We start from the raw sequence: 24,703 nt of genomic DNA, 5'->3' as shown, positions 1-24,703 counted from the left end.
GTTGGGTATCATGTTCCACGTTAACTTGAAACCCTTGAGAAGGGAAGCGTTGGTGTTTGCAAAAGCTTAGTTGCCGTTCATTGTCATTCTTTGAGAGTTGCGGCTCAGTTCCCTGTCAGCAGCAGGGCTAATGGGGCGACTTCCAGAGTGGCCTGTTGCGCTGCTCTCCTTCAAGGCCAGAAGCTGCTTGGCACGGAAAGTCTCATAGTGTATCTGGCTGGTGGTTTCGATCAGGTCCTGGAGGTGGGTGCGGGTGAGGAAGTTGCGTAGGTACACGAATTCGCAGTGGTTCTCGTCTTCAACGTTTATCACACCCCAACGGTTCTGACGGCCACGAACTTGCTTTCCGCCAACGATAATTGACTTTTCACTACCAACAACAGCAAATGGAATGATGTCCTAGGGAACGAAGTTTAGTTGGGCTTCCCAAGTGTAGCAATATGGAGGGTAAAATGAAAACTACCTTGATCTGTGCATTGACGGCACGTTCTTCATCGTCAAGCTCGTCATTGTCATAAGGGTACATCTTGAGGTTGTGGAAGGCAAATTCTTCCTTGATTCTTTCCTTGAAAGCGAGGCGCTCTTCCAAGGTGAGGGAATCGGACTTGGCAATAACTGGCACAACATTGACAACGTCAGACAGCTTCTTGAGGACGACGATATCAATTGGTTTTAAGCTACAGTTTTACAGATTAGTAAATAGTGCATTGCCAAACTCAGGGGTAGTTTTTTTTGGACGTACGCATGCCCGGATGGCTGGATAAAGAAGAGGCAGCAGTGGATTCTGGTGTCCTGAATATACCGCTCACGCTGAGCGGTAAGTTCCTTGCGCAGGTAGGCGGAGTGTTGGTCCTTGATATACTTGACGATGGGGTCCCAGCTATAGAATCAGAAACAAATATTAGCTTCCCACGATTGTTCCCTAAGCTGTGGGTTTGTTGACATACCATCTATCATTGTTGACTTGGTCTCCGTATCCAGGGGTATCGACAATGTTCAATCTCAGGCGTACACCGTTCTCCTCGATGACTATCAAAAATTGATCAGTTGTGGCCGAAACGGGGGGTTGCGCTGTATCAGGGCAACATACTGTGCGACACAGTCTGGATCTCGGTGGTCGAACGGACTGGCTCATCAGGCGTTAAACGACCCTTGGAGTCAATAAGATGCGAGGCAAAGATGGTGTTGATCAAGGTCGATTTTCCTAAGCCAGTCTGGCCTTTTCGTTGAGAGACAAAATGTATTAGACTTGTGATCTCAGGAACAGGGGTAAACAGTATATATATAATACGATGATGACGCTTAGCATACCAACGCAGATGACATTAAACTGAAACCCACGCTTCAACAGCTTCTTCTCAATCTGCGAAGTGATGCTGTCGAAACCAACATGGCTTCTGGGGAAGACTGTGTCGGTGGGAGACGCAGCGGCAGCCATCGTTCTGCTAATTGAAGGTTATAATATTATCGATATAGGGGGTTCGAAGCAGTGTGAGACGAGCGATTGGGAAGAATCTAAGCTCTTCTGTAGCTTGTAGAGCGGGTTGTAGAGGGAGAGGACAAAAGCTGTGTGCGGTGGTTGACTGTTTTTTTTTTTTGTTAACCCCCTTTCTTCACTTTTTGGTTGCAAGGTGGAAAGAAACCGTTTGCGCGCGAAGCTTTTTTGTTTCTTTTCGCCGTTTTTCCCTTCTTCGACTCGGACGTCAGGGGCAACTCTTGTGCTAGGCTGCTTTGGGACTAGCCCCAGTAGCAGACCAATCAGCTGCTTTTCCTTCTTTGGTTCAATTTGGAGGACTTTTTCTCTCTGTCTCTCTTTGCATTGAAACCGATTTGAATGAGCAGGTCGAACAGGTTGGGCAGCTTCACTCACGGAGATACCAGAATGGCGACACTCAGACTCGCCGGACCCTCTGTGGGGTTTCTCTCTTCCACCGTCTTCACGCGATCACCGGGCATATACGCAAACACCAACGCCCCAATACTATCTTCCCTTGCCTCAAAATACCATGCGTCCCGATACACAATTGCGGCTGTGCTGCCATCCCTCCTGTCAGATATCTGGGAGTCGGTCCTCCGCGCTGTGCCCAAGAAGAAAACCTCACACATGAAGAAACGACACAGACAAATGGCAGGAAAGGCCCTAAAAGACAACATTAGTCTCAACACATGTCCTGCCTGTGGCAAGACCAAGAGAGCACATCTGCTCTGTCCTCATTGCGTTGCCCGTATGTCGCTATTGACGGCCTCTTAATCTGCTTTTATTCCATATTCTTTTGATGCTAATTGGTCCAAATAGAGGTTAAGAGACAATGGAACTCCGAGAGCCCTGCACGCGACATATAACACCGTATTAACTGGTCGATTATATATATTTCTTATGAGTCATTGGGTGCAAAGTTCAAGGGCAGGCTTTACTATAAGGAAAGCGGGCGTTTGGTTATTTTGTACTATACCTATTTGCAACTATACACCCCGGTTGTTTGCTTGTTTTAACTCGGTAGGAAACTAGCCTTCCAGGTCGGTACTCTACGGATTTTGTACGGCAAGACACAGGATTACCTTGTAGTATAGTCAAAACTATGTAATTTATGCATTGCAATCTGGAATGGTGATGGTGGTTATTAAACAGATGATTTTAAGGTTGTGGAGCTAGCTGCGTCTGCCATTGTAGTGGGACGTTCGTTCTGGCACCTTTTCCTTACATTCTATCTGCCTCTCGCTCAAAGACAGAACCCCTATCAAACACTTTGCATCCGAGATAAAAAAATATTCAAAGTTTATAAGAAATCGATACCGCCCCGTAATACCCTGTTTAATATACGGACAAAATGGTAAATGGGCAGATTTACAGCTACCCTCTACGTCAATATGCTAATTGCGGATGCAACAGTCTAAACAAATATTAGGCCTGCATACAATAGAGAATGGTAAGTAGAGCTTCAGAATACCTGCAGTGAGCAAATTAATTTAGTTTCTGACATATAATAGCGCACGTTTCTGAGATTTTCTCTCTCGCTGTGACCCCTACCCAGATATTATCAGCTTCTGGTGCTTCCTCGCTCAAGGTACATATAACCAATGAGGAAGGATTTGGCATAGCTCAGTCAATTCCAGGAGCCCATAAGATTGGCTGTCACCACCTGGCAATTGCAGATGGGAACAGATGTTTTGCGGCCAGTGTTGGCTTCGGAGGAGAAGTAAAGCTATGGCATTACAAGGATGGGATGTGGAACGAGGAGTACAAAGGTAGTAGAACTCTCATGTAACTGATATTTTTGCGAACACAAGCTGATTTCGTGGAAGATAACAGGGAAATAAAGGACATATGGGCTGTCGTTTTGTCCGCAGATGCACGTTATCTCGCTGGCACTACCCACGATGGCTGTATTAAGGTCTGGGATCTTCAGAATAATCTAGAAGAAGCATGGAATCTCGAGACAAGAGGCAGCTTCGGCATGTGCATTGATATGGTAATACAAGTCAATCCATTTTTTTTTTCTGCAAGATATATCAAGCTAATGTCCCTCAAAAGGCGCCAGATGGACGCTTAATTGCATCAGGCCATCAAAGCGGGAGCGTTTATGTCTTTGATCTCGTAGAGGGGCGGATGCCGTTCTCTCTCTCAGGTAATTCCCATATTACTTGATCTATCACGGGCCTACATAGCTAATTTATACAGGACTTGCTGCGCCTGTTAGGGCGGTATCATTCTCCCCTGGAGGGAAACTACTTGCTGCTGCTGGAGATTCTACAATGATCATACTTTATGAAATAACCTCTGGAGAACAGTTTGCAACTCTTGCCGGCCATGCAGCATGGATCATGTCTCTCGACTGGAATGAATCTGGTGAATTTCTCTTAAGCGGGTAAGTGTGCACATCACATGCTAGACAGCCAGGCTTATTGACAGTTTTGATTAGATCCTTTGATGGTAAAGTGAAAGTGTGGTCTATTGAGAGGAAGGCTTGCGTTGCAACTCTATCAGAATCCGACAAGGCCATCTGGAGTGTCAAATGGCTACCAAAAGTGGGCAAAGCCGAACGGTTTGCGGCGGCCGGTGCTAACCAGAATATAACATTATATCGAGAAGCCAATAGTGGCTGATTATGTGACGATTACCGCCATGGTTACTGGCAATATTCTCGGTCTTGAGTGGATTTCAGATTGAGGGCAATTAATGTATCAGTATCGTTATGAAGCGCAAACACAAACATACCTGTCTGCGATTATATGAATAAAAGATATTAAGAACCAAGATTTCCTGAAAAGCGCCTAATTTAGAGCCGCAACAAAAAGCCTCCGCATTCTTTTAAGGAAAGCACCAAAGTCCCTATCGTCATTCACGATTTCAACAACCTCGGCGATGGCTGATTTTTCAAGTTTAGGGCGACAGTGTAAAACTTCATATTCATGGCCAGCAGTCCCGAGTTCAAACCAGGCCTCTCTATCCCAGTCCTTCTCTAGTAGATGCGTATAAATGATCTTTAGCCGATCTTCTCTCCCAGCCCCCTCAATCCGCAGACATAGTAGATCTTGCCAAAATTCTAACTCTGGAACATTTTGACGTGATTGTAGCTCCAGCTGCATAGCATGGGCCCTTTGCGCTTCCAGTCTTTGGTTTATACTTCTTTGAGTTTCATTGATCTGCTGCTGGAGCCTATCACGGATAGCCGATCGAGAATCGCGTTGCTGGCTGATTTGGGATATGGCAGCATGCATCTCGGCAGCTTCTGCGCTCTCTTTTTGGAGGGTTTGTCTGTGTGTCTGTAACTTTAGGTTGAGTATCTCAATGTCCTTCTCTTTCATCCGCTGGTCCTCTAAATTCGCATGCCCTGTTAGAACGGGAACTCAGCAATTTGGTATTAGCGTGGGCGCAAACCTTGAAGTTCAGCCAGATCAATATAAAACTGATTTCTCTCTTCTAACACTTGCTTTCTGCCTCTTTCAATAAAGGAGTCAAATTTCTGGGAAAACTGCGTCATTCGAGAACGCAGCTCTTCGAATCGAAAGTTCAGAGTCGGCAGCTGATCAGCCATTGACGGAGCATCGGCTGTTGTAAGCGGTGGCCGAGCGGTTGAGGAGTAAGGGTCAAAGGCTGCCATGCTGGATATTAGCCGTATATAAGACTACAGTCGTTTGGGTATTCAATGTTCAATCCGACGCTCAAAAGATACCCCAAGGTTGTCGCGTTTGTTGATGAAAGTAAACACTCAATACCTAAAACGGACTAGCGCTGATCATGTTTCATCGGAACTCGGCTAATCATAAACCCGCGTTAGGTTTTTTTTTTGAACGTTTCTTCTTTTGGTTCTTAGAAGAAGACGAAGACATTGACAGCTTTCTCCACGCCATATCAAGAGCACATAATGAATGTGCCACATCTGAAACTCCAAGCCTCTTTATATGACATTGTGTAGACATGTCTATATATTGTTCTGTAATTTCACTGTATACATATACGGTAACTCCAGAACCAGATGGCTGAATATCTGAATGAAGTAACACTCGGCCACCTGGGGAAAGCAACGTATGTTGAGGAGCAACAGGAATGGAAATTCTCGCGTGCGCCCAACCAAGGTATGGCTCCTGGTATATCTCTTCACTTGGCATGTTTAGTAACATATATTTGTAAGGTCTCGTCTTCAAACTGGCGAGCGAACCGAATGTATTCTCGCACGACAAAAACATAAGCCCCCCCTGTCAAGTGCCTATAAATGAAAATTCTGTGACGAAAAGAACAGAGCAGATGGTGTTAAACTTATATCCAGAGTTAACACATGGACTCTCAAACATGGTCCTCGAGGAGGCAACTTCACGAGCTATTACCTCCGCCGTGTCTAGTTTCGAGTCAAATGGCCATGGCTGCTTAGCCTTTGGGGAAATCGAGCGTATGATAGACGATCGCATAGCAAACCAAACAATACCAATAATGGTATGCTTGCATGGAAATTCGAGTTCATCTCTCACGCTATGTCTATATGACTTTGGCCAAGTCTCTCTTCCTCCAGGCACCAAAGCTACTATTGATGATGGCCAGTCTGTGTTATGGACCCTTCCGGGTGGTCCAGTGCAACAAGTCTCCTCCTCAGAGTCTGTACAGGAACAAAACAAGTGTTTTGCAGCCAGGCTCTCTTTCTCCACTACTATTTTCAGCCCGGTATACCACCGCGTTCCGGTTCCAGTGAAGTTAAACGATATGGATAACTGCGCGGAGTCATATCTATTATCAAAGATTGACCCGAATCCTCTTGTTAATATTCTATGTGATCTGACCGGAGGCCATCCTCATGCCGCGGTTGCCTTTAACCCTTGGTACCAACGGCAAATTGCCTTGACGGACCGTGCAGGGAATTGGAGTGTCTGGGACCTACAACGCAGGCAACAGCGTAAAGCTGGCTGGTTTGCAGAGCGTGGGCCAAGCGGCTCCCTACGAATTCAAGAGTCAGAGAAAAATCTCAAGAACGTTGATCATTATGACGGCTGGGGCGAAATATTATGGGTTGGCACCATCCACCAGCTGTTGGTGTGTGATAGGCGAAATGTTTCCTTTTGCCGTATAGATGTACGTCCACCTAAACAGGAAGAATTTGATCTTGGTCTTGAGCTTCCCTCAGAGTGGATTCTTGACGTTCTAAGAAGTCAGAGAATACCTTCCCACGTATTTATATTGACCACGTTGAGAATATTCTGGCTGCATATACCACCTCCTGAAGACCCTCGCCTTACGCAAAACGATGAAACCCAGGCCGCAATTATTCTTCTCTCGTGGAGGCACTTTCGAGACCCTGAAGACATAAGTCTTCAATTAACATCTGTGTCTTTAGGGATAGGTACAATACTCCTAGAAACTTCCCCAGTCTACACTAAACTGACTATACCTTAGATTTCTTTATAGTGCTGTATTCACGTCTAAACCTCCTTGCAATGTCTTTCCAGGTTTTCTCGTCTTCTGATGAGCCATCCTACCCCGTTTCTATTTGTGACGCAAGGGCTATTCACTTGCCTAAAGCTAACAGCAAACAGCCAGCTCATGGAACATTGCAATCTTATGACACAGTTAACTTTTCTAGCATAGCCTTTAGAGATATAGGCGTTTCCCATTCACCTGGAGAAGATACTGGCGATTTCGATTCCCCGAAATTCGTCGCATTTGTGGGACAACTAGTCGATGGGAGATTGGTTGAATGCACATATGTAGTTACATCGCAGTGGGGAGAAATGCCCAGAGATAATATCTCTACATCGCAAGGTAGGAAGAAAAGGCCTTTGAAGGATCACACTAAACTTTTTAGTGAATGCGATTTTATTGTAGAGGATGGAGATAAGCCTCTCTTAATACCTGTCTGTCCACCAAATAAGTCAGCCAAACCTCAGGATTCATCTCGGCTCAGTATTCCAACATATGAAACTCGGGAGCAATGGCAACACCAATATTCTCTGGCTATACCTACTCTAGAAACCAAGAAAATTGCAGATTCTGTGGAATTTGGCAATATGCCCTTTTTTGGAGATTGGTTGAATTCACTATCCGAACTTGTTGCGAGTCTAATTTTGGCACCAACCACTACCCCAATGTCATGGTTAATGTTTGTGACCGTTCCATTTCTTTATCTTCACCACACTTACCCTTATATAGGTCCGAGACTGTTCCGCTGTCATTTTCGGTAGATGAAGCCGAGAATATAGCGAAAGGATTTGACCATTTTATCCAGAATTTCTCAGACCCTGGGGGTGACCTGTCACCTGGGTTTCAGATAGCTATGTTGCCATTGCCTTCTACCTCTTCATCCAATTTTTCTATAATGAAACCTGGCTCGATGAAAAATTTCTCCTTAATGGAACTCTATGACACGATGATTAGCCATTGGCTAGCCCCTTTACCAAATGGGATTCCAAACCGGCTCCGAGCATCGAACGAGAAAACCATCAGAGCAATAATCTCGGAACTCTGTCTTGCAGGCGTTGTTATATCCCGTTGTAAAGCCGAAAACGTCAACGGTGAGCGGGAAGTTGGGGACGCCTCTCGTATTAAGCCTGCAGCTCAGAGTTTTTCTGAGTTTAAAGATGAAGTTATTCAACGTTCCGGGGACATTTCTTCATCTCCATTCCGAGCAGAGAGCTTAAGTAGCAGCCAACGTGAGGTCATGTCTAGAAATACGCTTACTTGCCTCACGCGTTATACCACCATCAATTATCCGAGGCCTATCTCGCGCAAGACTGCCACAACAACCTCACATTGGGCCCATGGAAGTGACCCTAACCTATATGACTGGCAGGCTACAGTCTCTTCACAAGTCAACCCACAATCCGAAAATGAAAGAAATTCAAAACGGCGCAGACGGAAGGGAAGTGGGCCGTCATCATCTGCTGGGCAATCTCAGCGAAGTGTCTCCGCAGATGTCCCGATAGCTAGACCGTGGGGAAGCCAGCCAGAGATAAGTGCAGTGAACCCCGGTATAGGGAGTAGCCAGGCCACTGTAAGCGGTTTTACTATGACACAAGTTGAGCATGGTGTATATGGGAAGAGAAAACCGCTTTTCAAAGCGAAGAAAAAGAGACGAATTGCTGGATTTTGAGTAGAGTGGCTTATGCGTCTAGCCACATGGTTTGTTGTTACTCTATATGTTTATTTATAACGGGGAGAGTGCGAGGTGGTTTATACATTATTTTATAGTAGCCATGAATTTAATCCAGAAGTTTTGGCAAGAAGATATTGGAGATAATTCCTAAAAAATTGATTTCTATATATGACATGGTTTAATAATGCTATTGTACCATTACAATAGCCGTATCTTCTATCGGTGACCAAAAATATCTATGCTATCAGGACTCTCGTCCTCATCATCTTCGTCTTCTGTTTCCTCGTTGTCTGAGCTACCATCACTTCCGGGTTCAGTACCAGCATCACTGCTGCCAGCTAGTCCAAGTTTCTCCTTGATGCTTACACCACTCCAGAAATTGAAACCGCTAAAGCTTCCTCTGGCTAATCGCCCAGGCCCCCTGATTTGCGAAGTTGAGTTATCTATATCTTCTCTACGGCTTAATTCAAAGTAGTTTGTCACCACTGGCGATCTAGGTGGTGCTCTAGAATCATGAAGAAAAGAAGCTTGAGGAAGGCTACGGGCCTGCGTGCCTTGACCGTCAATATGACTCTCACTAAAGTGGTGGCCGGGTGTTTCAATAACAGAATTTCTTGCCCCGGTGCGGTGATCGTTGGAGGACCCGGGAAAGGGTACAGTCAGCCCTCCACTACTATCAGTAATGGGGTTCTGTCTTCCCTCGATAGGCCTCGGTGTGTCGTAACTACCATTCAGCAATTGCCTTTGAATGGTATTATATGACTCGCATCTAATACTAATTAGTAAAGGTTCACATGGGCTTTGGGTAAGACTTACACTTCACACTTCAAGCCTAACCAGTGGTATGGCACAACACTCTTTGCGTGGCAATCGTTGCAATGTATAACAGCAATAGTATCTTTCAGCTCAGGAGGCATTGGCTGGCTCATTATGGTGCGGTCGAGGTTCCTAAAGTTAGCCTCCATATTTTTAACGCTCTTGCTACAGATGGGGCAACGATATGAACTGCGGGAATGCTCAGAAAAGCATTTTTGATGTATGCTGTGGCCACATCGCATGAATATAACTGTATCTGGGGAGCTAAACATAAACTCTCCGCATATTGGACAGTCACATTTTGTTGAACGTTCAATGCATCTATGGGTATTTTGAATCGCAATAGGTATACATGCGGAACACGTCTATTAAGAAGTCAGTACGCCTGTAACGTGCATGAAGCGAGCAGACATTACCTGACAGTGGTAAAAATCTTTCCCTAGCCCCTGGCCAAGGCGGCAAATCCCACAATCACTGCAATGGTATATACTTTTCTCTGCATCATCGTCCCATAATTTACATATTGAGCAATAGAAAAAAGCTGCCTGGGCGCCACAGGAGTTGCACCACTGGCCTGCTGGCTGAGGAGAATAACACAGCATGCAAAGCATGTTTTCCGTCTTTTTTCGATCGAGGATGTGAAGCTCAGCTTCGTTATGGCAGAACCGACAAGGGTACCATTTTTTACAAGTAAAGCATTGGACCTTGACGTTTCTTTTGTAGTGAATGCAGCCTAACTCTACTGGGGTATCGCCTACTGATGGATCTTCAGAAGGGTCCATAAAAGGGACTTCATTCAGCTGATGGTCGTCAGCAGGCTTGCAGAAGTAGGTTCGTTCTAAATCATCCTGGGATAGGTAATATGGACTTCCAGATAAAATCGCGGCAGACGCTGGGCTAGACGAAGGGTTGCCCAACACCCGTCGATTCTTTGGGGATTCGGGTGTATGTGGGTTCTCATTGCCTTGAAGGGTGGATGTAGTAGAGCGCGATTTTATCGCGGAATAGTATCCTTCTGTCATGATATCATGCATTAACCGGGCTTTCTCCTGGCTTGAAATATCCAATTTCCATATAGCATGAATCCGCTTTCGCATTTCTACCGTGGCATCACCCTCAGTGAGTGATTTAGTGTGATCTTCATCCCATTCATGTTGATCTGAGTGGGTTTGTGGGCTGTTCTCGTCGTTGCCTTCGGGAAGTCTCTGGGGGTCAGGGCCCGGGTCCATCCTGCAAAAATTGACAGCACTAAAACTGCATTTCTCTATTTATTCCGCTCCGCCCAGTGCTACCCATAAACACATTTCATGTGGCTGGAACGAACGGTAGAACAGATCGATTTGTCCAAGGCTTTGACAGGTTTGAAAGCGGAGCATGCAATCAGTTATTGAACCTACTTAAATCGCAGGCTACGGTTAGCTCATTATTTTCAATTGATAAACTTTTTATATGCTAACCAGCGTCCATACATCCACTCTTTCGTCGTTAAAGTCCCCGTGTCTCATAGGCTGTTTCCTGCGCTTCCGATGACGGGATGGATAGCAAGCCGTTACCGTAGGCTTTGCTAGTTAAAAGTTGATAAAAGCAAAGAGGTAACAAAATTCGTTAGTTAATCTATATGGTTAACCCTGAAAAGGACTGGCGGCCGTAGTCCCAGCGTTCATGACTGTCTACAAGCTGAAACTGCTGTTGTAGAAGTACGATAGAAACGATAAGAAAGTAAAGTTTGGGCGGAAGGCACGAGCCATGCAAGGATTAGGAATGATCATGTGACAAAAGCTTATTACATAGTATGGCTATTTTTGCTGATTCTGTATCTACAATACAAGGAGTGTTGTAAATAATTATGTGCAAGAAATGAAGACGAATATCCGGGTATTCGAGACAGTGCTACCATCGTCGGCCTTCAGGCTATTGTTATCGTTCCTCTTTTGACGTTCCCGGCATCGTGAAAAGCGGGTGACCCTGCGGCATGGGCGGTTTGACCGTAAACATGTCAGGGTTTAGAGATTCCGGCATACGGCGCCATCCAGCTTCGGAGCTTATGGCACTCTTGTTGATGTACTTTCTAAGAATGGATCTGAATGAAACCGGGGAATGGGCCAGATTTTGAGGCTGTTTCACTTGAGACAAAGCTCCATACTTTCGTTTAGTAGATGCAACGTCCTGTTAAATTGTCTCGCACCGATCGATTGAGGTCTAGGTATTCTTCCAATAACCCTAGAAGCTCTGTGTGTTAGTTTGAAGCTGTAACAATCCGGAGGGAATAATATGTAGACTTACATTGGTGACGTGCATGCGATATGCGGTTGCTGCCAATACCGGACCATCGTTAACGTCTTCAAAATCTTGCGCTCAAGGCTTCCGGGTTGAGATGCGTTTTCGAGGAAATGTAGTGTATTAACAATCCGGCGTGGATTAAAATCTATATCAGTACCTTTTCTAAAGGATGATCGTAGAACCCAACGGACGACGTAGCGCGAAGGGCTTGAATACTTGATGGACTTTAACGCAGTACGGTATAGATGACGGAAGGCCAGAGTAACGCCATATTTGTAGGTACCTGACTCAAGGGCCTGAACCGTCAAAGTCATCTGCCCGTATCAGCGCAAGCCGCAGCTAAAGTATATCTCGAATGGGAGGATTGGAAATTAGAGCATGAAGCCATTTGAATCTTGATGCTGTTTGAATTTGTTTATCATACAAAAAAGGATAATTATTGCTTATGTAATAAACTGACTAGTCTCACGTGGTGATACTTGGATTCTCGACGCTGAAGATCATAGGTAAACATGTTAATATCCTTAAGGGAATAGTATGATGTGGATACTACGTGGATTAAATCATAATCTATCCCATATGGTCTAATGGTTTTACTCTGGGTTGATCAAATGTTAAGCTGTTGTAAGTATGTGTACCTGTTACGTCTTATTTTAGCATAAGTAAATATTTAGCCATTTAAGTACGACTAAAGGGAGTCGGAGATGAACTTAAGTATTAATGTATTAAAAAGGGTAATGAACCAATTAGCTAGCTCTCGCATTACGTTTCAAGGGAGAAAACGGAGGAATATCCAAGGCCTTATTTAAACCAAGTCGGCGATTGCGACGGTCGTTTTCAACGTGTTTCCCTTCTGAATTTGCAAAAGTATCACTCTGGTTTTTTGAAAGCGAGGGCTGCTTAGACAAAGTGCGCATAGCTCCAAAATTTCCATCAATCGATGGGTTTTCTCCAATAGTTTGAAGTACTCGTCGTTTTTTAGCAGGATCGGGAAGATCTTCACCTTCCGAGGACGGCTCAGTAGTATTTTTTTGTTTCTGAGTACGCTTTGTAATACGCGAGGCTGCGAGATTTGTAGATTTCAAGTTAGTATTGGATTTAGGGGGCTTCCTTTGAGGCTGGGCAATTGATTTGCGGGAGTTTGTGGTGGAGAGTCCGTTCTTAGGTAGGGGCAATCCCTTTACTTCTATTCTCGAGGGCCCTGATTCCGCAAATGAAATGCCATCACCGTCGCTTTCGCTCGATGTAAAATCGACCTCAAAGTCATTGCTCTGGCGGTTAAGAAAGGGGGTTATAGAAAATATTGATTTGTCACCAGGGGCTGCAGCTATCCTGGTTGGTAATTTCGACAGTTGGTTCGGTCCTGGTGTACCTATAGAAGGGTCCTCTCCGAAACGTTGTTGCAGCGGAGGATCTCCTGACGGTTCTATGAGATTTTTGTTCTGACCTCTCGGTTTCGCCTGCTTTTTCGGTAAGGTGACGGTTGCGCCTTGGGCATGTGACTGTGATGTTTGATTTTGGGCAGTCACATTAGTATGCTCAAGGCTCGTTGCTGTTTTCTCGGGGATATTGGAAATGCGCCCTTTTTCTGATTTCCGTTTTGCATCACGAAGTTCAACTTCAAGCGAGCTAACCTGGCGCTCTAAAGAGAGTTTTTCGGAAAGTACAGATTGATAAGAGCTATTCTGTGAGCGAAGCCGTGTGAGTTCAGGCTTCATGCTCGAGACCTCTCGCGCTAGATTTGCATTGTCGACCTGGAGCTTGCTCATTTCAACAGAAGATGACCGCATAGATGATAATTCCGCCTATTATCACGTCAACATTTCAATGCGTCATTGCCAAACCGTTCGGATGCAAGTTATCTTTAGGGAATTAAACTAACCTGCAGAGTATCTATCATTTTGGTCTTTAGCTGAAATGATCTGTGTAATTCATCCATGTCTTGTTGCATGCGGATTGACTGTTCTCGTATCCTTGAGTTCTCAGTCTCTGTATCTTCCAGCTGCCGTTTTGCCTGGTATAGTTGTTCGCTAATGGTGTCTTTGTCATGTTCAGACAGCAATAATTGCAGTCTGGGCAGCCGTGCATTTTCATTAGCTAAAAGCAAACTTGTACAATGTAGACTCCTCTCGAATTTTGCTTCAAGCTCGGAGAAGCAGTGCTAGTCATTGAATCAGTACGCGTTATTCGACTTTGTTTACAGGCTAGGTTAACTTACAATCTCCATATCTCAGAATTCTTTCAATCAAGAAAAGGGGAAAATATGAAGAAGAAGATAAAAAATACTTATTTATGCGAATTCAAGAAATATTCCTTCATTAAGCCATATGACGGGTGAAGATACGTCGTTATTTGTGCTGCTTAAAGAGTTGCCCATCTTCATCGAAGTCAAACATCGGTTGGTGCTTACCTAATCACTTGTTAACCAAACAGCCAAGATGACACCGTTTCGTCACGAAAGCGTTTTTATAGCAACACCATCTTGACAACGAGCCAAAATGAGGTTGTTCTCTCTAATTTTATGCGCAATATGGCCAATTGGCATTGCCCTAGGCGCCTCCTCAAAGGATGGAGATAAATATCTGAAATTCAAGGCTGCGTCAAGATCGTCTGGCGCAGTGTCGCTGGACGACGCAAGCTATCTTGAGCTCACAGCCGCGCCACGAGACTACCATACAATCGTCCTTCTAACGGCCCTTGACCCGCGCTTTGGATGTGATATTTGCAAGATGTTCCAGCCAGAGTGGAATCTTCTCACTCGGACGTGGAATAGAGCCAAGCTTGGAGAATCAAAGGTGGTGTTTGGCACACTTGATTTTACAAGTGGAAGAAGCACATTCCAGCAGGTAAACAATGAAGCCTTTTGCTGTTATGGAACCCAGATACTGACTCTTATAAGCTCAAACTTCAAACTGCTCCGATTATCCTGCTTTTCCCCCCGTCTACGGGCCCAGCTTCCAAGAACAAGCCAGCTCGATACGATTTTACCAAGTGAGTGGGGGTTCCCAGGGAGGAATTAATACGAATAACCATTGACCTTTTTTTATTTTATTTCTCCCAGTCCGGTTACTGCAGAACAGATGCATTTATGGATTAGCCGTCACCTCCCCGATGTTCCGAAGCCCAACCTGGTTCGGCCCGTAAACTACTCCCGAGTTATTGGGATGTTGATAGGAGCACTGGCCGTTATATCCATTGTAACCGTTTCGTCCAAATACATACTGCCCCTTTTGCGCAGCCGAAACCTATGGACTGCACTGAGCCTCCTTGCCATCCTCCTTTTTACTACCGGACACATGTTTAACCATATCCGCAAAGTCCCATATGTTGCTGGTGATGGTAAAGGAGGAATCAGCTACTTTGCTGGTGGTTTTCAAACTCAATTCGGACTAGAAAGTCAGATTATAGCTGCAATCTGTGAGTCTCCATTTCTCACACCCAGCCCTCTGGCTCGGGCTCTAACCTATTTGCTAACGAGTTGCCCTAGACGGCGTTTTGTCCCTTGGATCAATTGCACTTGCTATGAAAGCACCCCGGATCTTGGACCCTCAGTCCCAGCGAGTCACTATCATTCTCTGGAGCGCCGTGACCTGGGTCATGTACAGCTTCCTCATCAGCGTCTTCCGCGGGAAGAATGCTTCATACCCTCTATCGATTCCTCCATTCTAATTGCTTGCCATGTAGATTACGTTATGAACTGGGTGCATCTATGGTAGCTCCCTGCCTTAGCACCGCCTAAAATGTTACTTTTTTTTTTAATGAGGATGGATATAAGAATGGAATTGAGGTATTGCATTCGCAAAGACAGCTTCTATTATAGGCAATTGCTTGTACCGAAACACTTGAAACATAGCCTCTGTAGAGGCCTCTAATGAAGGAGAGGTGTATTGTCATAGTCTTGATAGATTATTGAAGGGTGTCAGGGACACAGGCCGTGAACAACCTAAACTATGGAAAACGGAAAGAAGCAATCGACTAAGGTACAAAGGGGAGTATGATAGACAGCCGGGAAACACACATCCGGTCTGACATCAAATGGCATGAAATATGGGTAAACGGGCAATGCCGTACGCGTAAGCCCATTTGCCATAACTGATCCATCACTCAACGGTGTGGGATATAGCCTTCACCGACTAATTATGACTTTCCAGCCCCAACGGCATCCCCGCTGGAGCTGGAATCGGTACGTTCAAGATTCGTGCCGTTCTGTTGTTCATCGTCTCCAGGAGCCTCTTCTTCAAAGACGGGTTCGGGCTCATGGGTCTCAAACTTGGTCTTGAAGTCGGCGAGACCGTGGGTGCTGCTGTTCGATCGGCGGCGAGAGTTGGTGAATGTGTATCCGTAGTCATGTACCTCATCTCCGGAGCGTCCCCTGCGTAGAAAGGAAAAGAAAGAAATTAAAACAGGTAAGCATCAATCGTACGATATTCCGGCACTCCAGGCCCCAGTCAAGAAACTGGGCTGACTTTGAGTTTAGGCGAATGTGAGGGGGGGAGTTAGGTGAGAACCGCAGCAAAGGAAGAAAGAAGAAGCTGGAAGAGAAGACAACTTACCAGTTGCCTTTGCCGCCGCCATCCTTCTTCGTCTTCTTGGGGTCTGCGTCGATGTGTCCTGACTTTGCAAAGTAGCGAGGAAGATGCTCTGGAGGGCTGTACGTGTCGTCATGGGCAGCAGAGTGGTCCCGGTCGTTCATCTTATGAGAGCGAGTCACTAGCAAGGCCGTGTTAGCCGGATACATTCGACACCCACGGTGCCACTTACTGGTGAGTTGTAGCTGTTGTTTCTGGCGGGAGTTCCGAGCTGCAAGTTGTAGTTGTAAGTGTCAAGTTCTTGTCTTCCAACTCTTCCTCTTGTCCTTTTTATATAGTCCGATTTAAGGCTCGTGACCGCCTGCCGGATTAGCTAACCAAGGAACCCACTTTTTACCCCGGATTTGGTGGCGTCACTCGTTTTTTTTCTTTTCTTACTATGTAAAAGCAAGAAGAAGTCGATGGCAGAGAAAAGACGGGTTGGCGGGATCGGATCGACTCAATTAACGGGCCCCCCCGGAGTGTGGATGGGGGTCACTCCTTAGATACATCAAACCAAAGGAAAGAGACACGCTGGTAAAAGTACATGTGAAAAAAAAAAGGGGTAGAGACAAAGAGAGTGTGAGAGCGACAGAGAGATGGATGGCTATGGATCATGTTTCTACCTCGGGAACGCCATGTTCGATAATCCACGAAAACCAATGGTCGAGCTTCCCCTTCTCTATGTAATGTTTCAATAGACTGTTTTCGCCGTCAAGCTCTGTGGACAGATGGCTTCGTTGCTCAGGAAGCAGCCGAGCGACAAGCTTGTGTGGAACGTCCACGCTATCAAGGATGTCTGTGGGCCGGTGCAGGTGGTTCGACTCGCTGTCGAGTCCAAGTCCTGTACAAAGACGAAAAAGCCGTTAGCTAGCCTATAAATATGTATAATGGTACATAGGTACAGGGTACTCACCGTTGGTATAGTCCATTATGGTCTTAAATAGTGCAGTGGAACGTATCTCGGCCTCGAGCTCCTCGTCCGTTTTGCCCGCTGTGGCACTGATCCGCTCCCAGTCGTCCCGGATCATGCAGCGCCGCCAAACAATCTTCTCCAGGTTCTCACGGTAACCGCTGTCTCCCTTGATAGACCCCCCTAGGTTCAACGCACGGAGGGCAAGGCTGAATTCATGGCCCGCAACCTCGTTGTCTCCCCCCTCCGTTACGGGGATCGGGTCCATCAGGGTCAATAGGTCAGCCAGTTCGTCTCCCTGGACTGGACATCTCGTCACGAGCTTAGCTAGTCCGCGCTGGAGGGTCTCGCGCAGGGCAGGCTTGGAGCGCACGACGATGTTTGCGAACTGGTCGTTCGCAATCTGGAGTCGCGCGCTTTCGTCGATGGCTTCGTTCAGGTGAGGAAGGTTGTCATACACAGACTCCTGTATGGTTGCCAGCTCCGTCTCATCCTCGAAACAGCTCAGGTTCACCTGCAGCCCAGCTTGAGTCTCCCGCGCCGCCAGAGTGGAAAGTTTTGCCAATGCAAGTTCCACTCTCTTGCTCCATAGGTTAGTTTCGTGTTGGGTCGCAAGCTCAGTCAGAATCTTCGCCGCGTTGTCGTAGTTGTGCTCCCCTAGCACTTCGTTCATCCAGGAAAGCTTTCCGTACCCCGGCCTCTTTCGTAGGAATCGGGTGACGTCGTCTTTATACTCCCGCATAATCAGCAGCATGGCCGGCTGACCGGCGGTTATCTGTCTTGTGAAGAATGCATCGGCCCAGGGCTCTCCATATTTAACAAAGTAGCTATCAATCCTAGACCGCCACTGTTTCAAGGCCTCCTCGCGTGGCCCGGGAATTGCTCGATCCACCGCTTTCTGGGGATGCTTCCGGTCAATCTTATCATGAACCTCGACCATCAGCTCCACCAGTGCCGTCATGTCATTGAAATTCTCAGCTAAAGTTACAGCCTCCTCTAAATGTCCGATAGCAGCCATTTTGTAGAGCTGAGGCTTGCGTCTTTCGCGATGTGACTTTTCCAGGGATTTACCGTCATTCTGGATCTGGCGATCTCCACTCATCGCGCACCATTGTCGGCGCTCCTTGTAAATTTGTGAAAAGACCTCAAACTGCCTAGAAAGATTACTCTCGAGGATTTTAGCCGGAGTGTCCTCGGCTTCTGGATCACTGTTCTGTGGTCTTTGTCGCATCCACTGAATACATGTATTCAGTTCAGTGTCCAGCAGGTTTTCGGTCTCGTCGTAATTGACATCTAACGAGGTCCAAAATTCGGGCATCTCAGCAACACGAGGGTTTGTAAGCGACAGCGAAGCATCGTCGATTCCGTACAGGCGTGCATTCTCTCGACGGAAACTAAAGGCAGACTCTAACGCTGCAAGCGAGATCTCGCCTGCCTGCCAGACCCTGTCGATGAAATCCGGGGTCACACTCTGGGGTTTGTTATAAGCGACTCGAATCCCATTCATTATCCACGGGATGATATGTTCCATCTGCCAAGTATCATAAATGAACCAATGTCTGATAGGGTCCTCCGGCCCATCCTTGTCCTTCGTCACGCTCTTGAACCGCTCTCCCATAGTCTCGATCAAATGTCCAAGATACAGGTCCTTATCGGGATACTTTTTCTTGAGGCCATTGTAGAGAACCCAGATTGCCTTGCTCGCCGCCATCTTTTCCGCGTTCCAAAGAAGTTGCCACCGAGTCAAATAAGTGAGCTCTACTTGCCGGTCTTTGATGTATTTTGCAAGGGCTTGTAGGGCGTTGGACCGCAGCGTCATTTGGTGTTCTAATGACGCGGCAATCGAGGAAATATACCTTGAGCTCGAGCGAAGAATTTCGTCACTAATATCTAAGATTGCCTCCTCAAGGTGGGATTCGGAATTCAATTCCCTGTAATGGTGGAAATCCACTGGGTTACCTTTGGTATTTTCGAAGAAGACAATCTGCTCAAGCCGTAGTTTGGTGGTCAATTGAGTATCGTTTCCTCCTTCAGGTTCTAAGCGCAAATTAGACAGATGAACGAGCCCGTAGTTTTGAATAACCAATACACAGCAGGCTCGCCGATGCTCATCAATAACATCATCTAGAGCCGACCCAATAACCACATAATTGTCTCGTTCCCGGAACCGAATAAGGTCCTGAAATTCAAGAGCGTTACCATCGATGGACTCTTCATATGGCGCTAATGATACCAATGCAATCGCGGTTTTGAAAACTATAAAGGCGCTGTGTCCCGGGCTGGGGACATATATTTTTGGGGTAGAGTCAGAATCCTGCTCGGTGTACACATCGTCAACCTTGAAGGCCTGGTTAGCTTCCGGCTGGTTCTCTGGAAAAGCCAAGTCAACAACGAAATATGAAGTAGTCTGTCCTGTTACAGAGAATAGAACCCAAAGCGAGAGATCTTGCTCCGTATCGCTTGGACCTTTGCTGGTGTCTTTGAAAGCAAAGTCCAGAACTTGGATAGAGACAAGTGAGCCATTTTCAGACGTCAAGTCAGCCTCCCGCAAAGCTCTGCTTATCGCCTGCATTGTGTCCATGCGTATCTTCAGGCTACTGCCATTGTTCCAGTGTATATCCCAGATTTCAATCAACCCTGAACTAGTCGCAATGATGACCTCTCGTTGGCCACGCTGCGTCGATCTACCCGCCTTTGCGGCTGCGATGTTCCTTCTCCAAGAGGCGCCGCTCAGCACACTTCTCAATCCTCCAAATATCCCACCGCCCACGGCGCGGTTAGCAAGGTCAAGGAATCTTATGTTCAGGCTTGCTTTCCCATGAGCATCCATAATGGTAACGTGGGCAACGCGTCCAGTAGAAAGAGTAATGATGAACCCAGACGGCTCCGCGTTAAGTAGACCCGTCACAAATTCTCCGGACATCATTCCCGGTATCGAGCCGTGAATAGTGTTGCATTTCTGTTTTATCAATCCAAGAATGGCGCTGTTCGAAATGGTCTGCCAAAACGTTATTTTCCCCGTGGATGGTATCACCACCAACATTCCCGCATCGCTCGTTGACGAGCTTGACGTAAATGCGCCGAGTGGTAAAGGGTCAATATGTCTCGGAGAAGGTTCAGGTATGTTGAATATAGAGTAGTCTCTTGGGCTAATGGAGGAAGAACCTGACGAATAAGCCCAAGCGTAGGCATGCTTATGAGTGAGTATGAGGGTGTTCCCATGCTCTGGAGAAATAATACATCGGAATGGCGCTAGAATGATCATTCAGGTAGTTAATATGCGGTAATCTTCAGTATAAATCAAGGACAAGGAGCGTACCTGAAGATTTTTGAAGCGGTTCTGGTAGGGTGGAAACTTGGGTGGCACTGTAGAAGCCATTATCTAGCTGAGAGGTGGAAGATATTTGTTAGCTATACCCTCGCGCCCGCTATGATATATAAAAGTGGCAAAGAAAGCTTACTATAAGGGTTGAGCGTGAATCGTAGTTAGACCTGTCTGGCTCCTTACGACCGCGTACGGGGAGCTCGATGGATGTATCTCCGCCAGCAAGTGAAGGGCCACCATCAAGGTCAGCTTCTACCGCCAAAGGATGCGCTTGCTCGTAAGCTGCCGTGTCAAGCACCGTGTCATCGCTAGTTTCAGCATGCTTTGCTGACCGTTGTCTCTTTGCTCGAGGAGGTTGGAAGCCATCCTCTGATCTAGGTCTCTGTCGTCGTCGCGGTCGAATAGACGCTGAGGTCACGGAAGTGCTTCCCTGAGAAGAAAACATTGCAGCGGCAAAGCGAGTGACCGTAGCAAGAAATCTCTTTCTAAGAGAGGGAGAGAGAAAAAAGAAACTGAGGTCGAAATTGAATCTTCAACTGTCTTTTTTTTCATTTGTTTTGATCGCTTCCATAATTTCTTGGATGCGGCGAAAAAAGCGCGCTAGGCCAGCTACGGCTTAGTGCAAAGAAGCTTCACTTCAACTTCTACAAACATGGATATAGATATATAAATATATTAATGGGTAAAATTGATTGGGAACGCAGCTTTAAGGGTCATTGTATATACATCATGGCGCTCCTATGCTTATGGTACAGGCTGGTTTTTTTTTAAAAAAAAAAAGAATTGGTTTGCGAAATGAAACAGGCACAGGATGCAACGGAGGATATTGGATCTTATAGGGACAGGACGAAGGTCCTCCTATAGCTCCCGGTAGTCACTGGGGCGAGTTCTCTTCTGTCTTCCATGGTGACGGTGAGGATTAACCGGTTGTCTAAAATATGGAGAGTCTTCTTCATTCGCCAGCGGTTCGCTGATGTGGCTTCGCTGTTGATTTGAAAATGGGGTCATTCCGTACGGCTGTTGAAAAGGCTGTTGCATTTGATTCATTTGATTCATCATCTGAGGATTAAAGTTGTTGAAATTCATTCCAGCGTTGGGCATCCCATATCTTACTTGGGCCATCTGTGGGTTTGGACCGCCTATAAAGGGCCCTCCAACTCCGGCCATCATGTAAGGATCTGATGGTGTTTGACTCCAGTTATTGCCGCCATTATAATATCCCGACATAGCCATCATATCTTGTCCAGCAAATGGATTCATCTGCCCATAGCCGCCCATCATGGGTTGTGGCGGCATCTGCGGGAAAGGATTCATAGGGGCTGGCTGCTGGACATTATTCTGCTGTGGGTTGCTTTGAGGATTATTATTTTGGATGTTGTTCTGGGTTATTCCCTGAGAGCCGGCCTGTTGCGCGTTGCTCTGTGTATCACCGGTGCTCTCCCGTGATTTTTGCTTCTTCATAGCAGGCGCCTGGAGCTGGTCGTTTTCTTGAGTGCTCCCGTTTTCTGTCGCGGGTCGTTTCTTCGAGGCGCTTGAGTCTTGCCGCGCCTGTTCCTTGTTACTATCCTGCTCCGAGTCTACCTGTTCAGGAGCATTTATCTCGGCTCCCTCTGCCTGTTGTGCTTTTTCGGATTCAAACTCGGCCAACCGTTTAATGGCATCTTCATCAACAGATAGATTGTCAAGCAAAACGCCCTCAGCAGAACAATTTGGGCAGACAAAATCGCTCTCAATTAGGGCATTAGTGATACAATCACTACAATATGTCTTTTCGCAGCACGGTGTCTTTGTAGGCGCTAACAACATTCTTTTGTCAAGGGGACATAAAAGACCGCGGTCCTGCAATTGTTTGTTTCGCTCAGCATTGGCTGCTTCAGCCTCTGCTGCTTTGGATGCAGTTGCCTTCTCTTGATATAACTCCCATGAAGCTTTATCTGGTTGAGCAATAACAAAATCCCCATCAGCATTCACCATAACCCCTGTAAGTTTCGAGTTGTCATCCGAGCCATCTAGAGCAGGCGAATCTGGCTTCTCTACTTGTTTTTGGAACGAGCGAGGAATTCCTGTCGACCGTTTCACCCGATATCGACCATCGAATCGGGGATCATTATTTGTCGGACAGGCTTGAATCCAATGTCCTATAATATACGATTAGCGTATTCTACGAAACAATATATTAAGAATGTTTCACCTACCTTTTTCACCACATCGATAGCAAAGGTATCCTGGCGGGGGCGGATGATCTGGAACGGTGACGGGTTTCCCTCGGCCTCGGCCTACTACGGGAGTCATACTAGAGTAGGATAGTCAGCAAAAGATATGAATATTAGAGAGGATGAAGCATATAGACTCACTTTGTCATATCTTGTTGTTGCTCCTTCCACTGCGTCTCCTGCAGCCGAAACAACGCTTTAAGCTTCTCATCTTCAGATTGTATACTACTAATTTCGACAGCACTATCGCTGGTATCTTGACGTGTAGATGGTTCCGGATCATGTTGCACATTCCGAGATGTAACCGGCATCTTGCCTGACATATATCTAGCAGCGCCTCCTTTTCCAGGTCGTGCAGCCGGGAACCGGCGGGCAATGACAGAGGTGGAGCGAGGGATGATAGCTGTATCGTCATCATATTCTAAAATGTAACCAAGCAGCAAACGTTAGAAATATATGCTCAGATAATAAACGGATTTGACGGAATGGGAAGACTAACCTTCATTCGTATCCTCATTATAGATAGAAAGCTCGAACTCAGAACCATCTCCCAAGCGATTTTGAGTAATGATTTCCCGTTTCAGTTCGAAGACTGATATACCAGTTCCATCAAAGGTCACCCTCGAGGGTTCTTTCTGAGATTTGAACTTGAAATGAACAGAAGAGGCCATGATGGCTTGGAGCAAAGGCTGCAAAAATGAACAAATGTCTAGATTTTGAAACTGGGAGCAAGCTCGATGTGTAAAACAAACAGTAAAAATAGGAAACTCTTGCCAAACGAACACCTACTTTCGACCAAGAGCCAAACACTCGATAAAGAATGTTTTCAAGGGAGGGGAATGAGTGGAGGGACAGAGGAATGGGTCACAGCCGGTGACTCAAGCGTACAAAGAGGGGATGAGAATAGTAAAATGGAAGAGTGATTATTGGGGGAAGGGAGGGGGAAACGTTCCAAGAAAGAGGGAATAAAAGCCAGGTTACGTCGGCTTATTGCTTGAACCGATAAAAAAAGCTATTAGATGGAAGGTAAAGAATCAAAGCGGCGGAGAAGTCGAAAAAAACGCTGTCCTAAGTGAAGTGGCTCACCAAGGAGACGATAAAGGAAAACCGAGCGGCGAGGGAACAATTTTGTTCAATGATCAAACTGCGTTGTCTTTCTTTCTTCTTTTCTCTGTTTTCTTTCAGACCTGCTAACACCCGAGTGGGCTACAAGATGAAGATATCACATATAGCAACAACTGGCACCCAAGCCGCCTAGCGAAGGACTGAGAACCTCGGTAATAGCCAGTAAAAAAATATATTCCACACGGCAAGGGTGGCTGCACAGCTGGGAGTCAATCTCACACGATCAAGGGCGTAAGGGGTATGTTATTTGTCTATTACACTATCACAGAAAGTAGGGTGTTAGCAACGGTAGTAAAGGAAGAAACCGAGGGATATTTATGACTTGACATATAATAAATACCTTCACAAAAACACTGACATCAGGTAAGCCAACTTTGAAAGAGTCTTTCAGTTGGCTTTTTCGAGAAAGATGAAGTTGACGTTGCAAGAAAGACGAAGATGTTGGAAGTTGAAGTTGATAAAAAAAGAAAGAGAGAAAAAAAGAAAATCGCCATCACAGCACGTGACCAGAGGTTGAGCTGGGGCCAGCCGCTGCTTACATAACATGACGTCTTTTCATTTTTTGTGACTTTTCGATGCGCTTTTGCTCTTCTTTTTGCTCGCCAGCGATAAGGCTTCATTCAACACTTTCTCCGTCAGTTTGCATGTTGATACGCGCTGAGCCCAATAGCTGAATAGGATCAGTTCGCTTCTATCTTACTGGAAGTTTTACTTAGCAGCAAGTGGCGGCTGAGATGAGGTTGTTGAGAGGTGAAATCGCCCTTTTTTCCCTTTCGGTTTGCCTCTTTTCGCATGCTTCCTCAAGACCCTACTGACTCGGCCGTGGTGTCTGATAGCCCTACTGTGCTCTCTATACCTTGCGATCTAATGATATTTGTTGCGCC

At 46.1% G+C, this 24,703-nt stretch overlaps 11 protein-coding genes across 11 annotated transcripts; 3 read left to right on the top strand and 8 right to left on the bottom strand.

Moving 5' to 3' along the window:
- Window positions 1-66: 66 nt before the first annotated feature.
- MCYG_01397 (cell division control protein 10) lies at window positions 67-1,462 on the bottom strand (the record flags this gene model as incomplete). The annotated part of the gene is made up of 6 exons (XM_002851247.1): window positions 67-399; window positions 464-677; window positions 743-880; window positions 948-1,029; window positions 1,091-1,219; window positions 1,312-1,462. The coding sequence occupies 6 exons, from the start codon at window positions 1,436-1,438 to the stop codon at window positions 67-69; spliced, it is 1,023 nt and encodes a 340-aa protein (XP_002851293.1).
- A 420-nt stretch (window positions 1,463-1,882) lies between these two features.
- On the top strand, window positions 1,883-3,870 carry MCYG_01396 (WD domain-containing protein; the record flags this gene model as incomplete). The annotated part of the gene is made up of 6 exons (XM_002851246.1): window positions 1,883-2,225; window positions 2,907-2,927; window positions 2,989-3,246; window positions 3,289-3,470; window positions 3,533-3,626; window positions 3,680-3,870. The coding sequence occupies 6 exons, from the start codon at window positions 1,883-1,885 to the stop codon at window positions 3,868-3,870; spliced, it is 1,089 nt and encodes a 362-aa protein (XP_002851292.1).
- Window positions 3,871-4,272: 402 nt separating this feature from the next.
- On the bottom strand, window positions 4,273-5,102 carry MCYG_01395 (kinetochore protein spc25; the record flags this gene model as incomplete). Its single annotated transcript, XM_002851245.1, has 2 exons — window positions 4,273-4,817; window positions 4,880-5,102. The coding sequence occupies 2 exons, from the start codon at window positions 5,100-5,102 to the stop codon at window positions 4,273-4,275; spliced, it is 768 nt and encodes a 255-aa protein (XP_002851291.1).
- A 375-nt stretch (window positions 5,103-5,477) lies between these two features.
- MCYG_01394 (conserved hypothetical protein) lies at window positions 5,478-8,576 on the top strand (the record flags this gene model as incomplete). The annotated part of the gene is made up of 4 exons (XM_002851244.1): window positions 5,478-5,577; window positions 5,634-6,830; window positions 6,884-7,586; window positions 7,637-8,576. 4 exons carry the CDS (start codon window positions 5,478-5,480, stop codon window positions 8,574-8,576), a joined length of 2,940 nt encoding a protein of 979 aa, XP_002851290.1.
- A 219-nt stretch (window positions 8,577-8,795) lies between these two features.
- Window positions 8,796-10,624, bottom strand: MCYG_01393 (RING finger and CHY zinc finger domain-containing protein 1; the record flags this gene model as incomplete). The annotated part of the gene is made up of 3 exons (XM_002851243.1): window positions 8,796-9,348; window positions 9,396-9,760; window positions 9,812-10,624. 3 exons carry the CDS (start codon window positions 10,622-10,624, stop codon window positions 8,796-8,798), a joined length of 1,731 nt encoding a protein of 576 aa, XP_002851289.1.
- Window positions 10,625-11,515: 891 nt separating this feature from the next.
- Window positions 11,516-11,989, bottom strand: MCYG_01392 (conserved hypothetical protein; the record flags this gene model as incomplete). Its single annotated transcript, XM_002851242.1, has 2 exons — window positions 11,516-11,615; window positions 11,679-11,989. 2 exons carry the CDS (start codon window positions 11,987-11,989, stop codon window positions 11,516-11,518), a joined length of 411 nt encoding a protein of 136 aa, XP_002851288.1.
- Window positions 11,990-12,421: 432 nt separating this feature from the next.
- On the bottom strand, window positions 12,422-13,902 carry MCYG_01391 (conserved hypothetical protein; the record flags this gene model as incomplete). Its single annotated transcript, XM_002851241.1, has 3 exons — window positions 12,422-13,480; window positions 13,558-13,836; window positions 13,894-13,902. 3 exons carry the CDS (start codon window positions 13,900-13,902, stop codon window positions 12,422-12,424), a joined length of 1,347 nt encoding a protein of 448 aa, XP_002851287.1.
- Window positions 13,903-14,173: 271 nt separating this feature from the next.
- On the top strand, window positions 14,174-15,344 carry MCYG_01390 (dolichyl-diphosphooligosaccharide-protein glycotransferase; the record flags this gene model as incomplete). Its single annotated transcript, XM_002851240.1, has 4 exons — window positions 14,174-14,521; window positions 14,575-14,666; window positions 14,737-15,092; window positions 15,163-15,344. The coding sequence occupies 4 exons, from the start codon at window positions 14,174-14,176 to the stop codon at window positions 15,342-15,344; spliced, it is 978 nt and encodes a 325-aa protein (XP_002851286.1).
- A 468-nt stretch (window positions 15,345-15,812) lies between these two features.
- Window positions 15,813-16,389, bottom strand: MCYG_01389 (conserved hypothetical protein; the record flags this gene model as incomplete). Its single annotated transcript, XM_002851239.1, has 2 exons — window positions 15,813-16,047; window positions 16,229-16,389. The coding sequence occupies 2 exons, from the start codon at window positions 16,366-16,368 to the stop codon at window positions 15,813-15,815; spliced, it is 375 nt and encodes a 124-aa protein (XP_002851285.1).
- A 468-nt stretch (window positions 16,390-16,857) lies between these two features.
- MCYG_01388 (conserved hypothetical protein) lies at window positions 16,858-20,926 on the bottom strand (the record flags this gene model as incomplete). The annotated part of the gene is made up of 4 exons (XM_002851238.1): window positions 16,858-17,087; window positions 17,160-20,408; window positions 20,476-20,542; window positions 20,618-20,926. The coding sequence occupies 4 exons, from the start codon at window positions 20,924-20,926 to the stop codon at window positions 16,858-16,860; spliced, it is 3,855 nt and encodes a 1,284-aa protein (XP_002851284.1).
- A 413-nt stretch (window positions 20,927-21,339) lies between these two features.
- Window positions 21,340-23,365, bottom strand: MCYG_01387 (MPE1; the record flags this gene model as incomplete). The annotated part of the gene is made up of 4 exons (XM_002851237.1): window positions 21,340-22,619; window positions 22,677-22,774; window positions 22,836-23,115; window positions 23,194-23,365. 4 exons carry the CDS (start codon window positions 23,363-23,365, stop codon window positions 21,340-21,342), a joined length of 1,830 nt encoding a protein of 609 aa, XP_002851283.1.
- Window positions 23,366-24,703: the final 1,338 nt, after the last annotated feature.

The sequence above is a fragment of the Microsporum canis genome, genomic scaffold, assembly GCF_000151145.1.
Source record: "Microsporum canis CBS 113480 supercont1.1 genomic scaffold, whole genome shotgun sequence".
Taxonomy (NCBI): domain Eukaryota; kingdom Fungi; phylum Ascomycota; class Eurotiomycetes; order Onygenales; family Arthrodermataceae; genus Microsporum; species Microsporum canis.
Note: the sequence above shows the minus strand (reverse complement) of the source record. Positions and strands in the feature narration are given on the sequence as shown.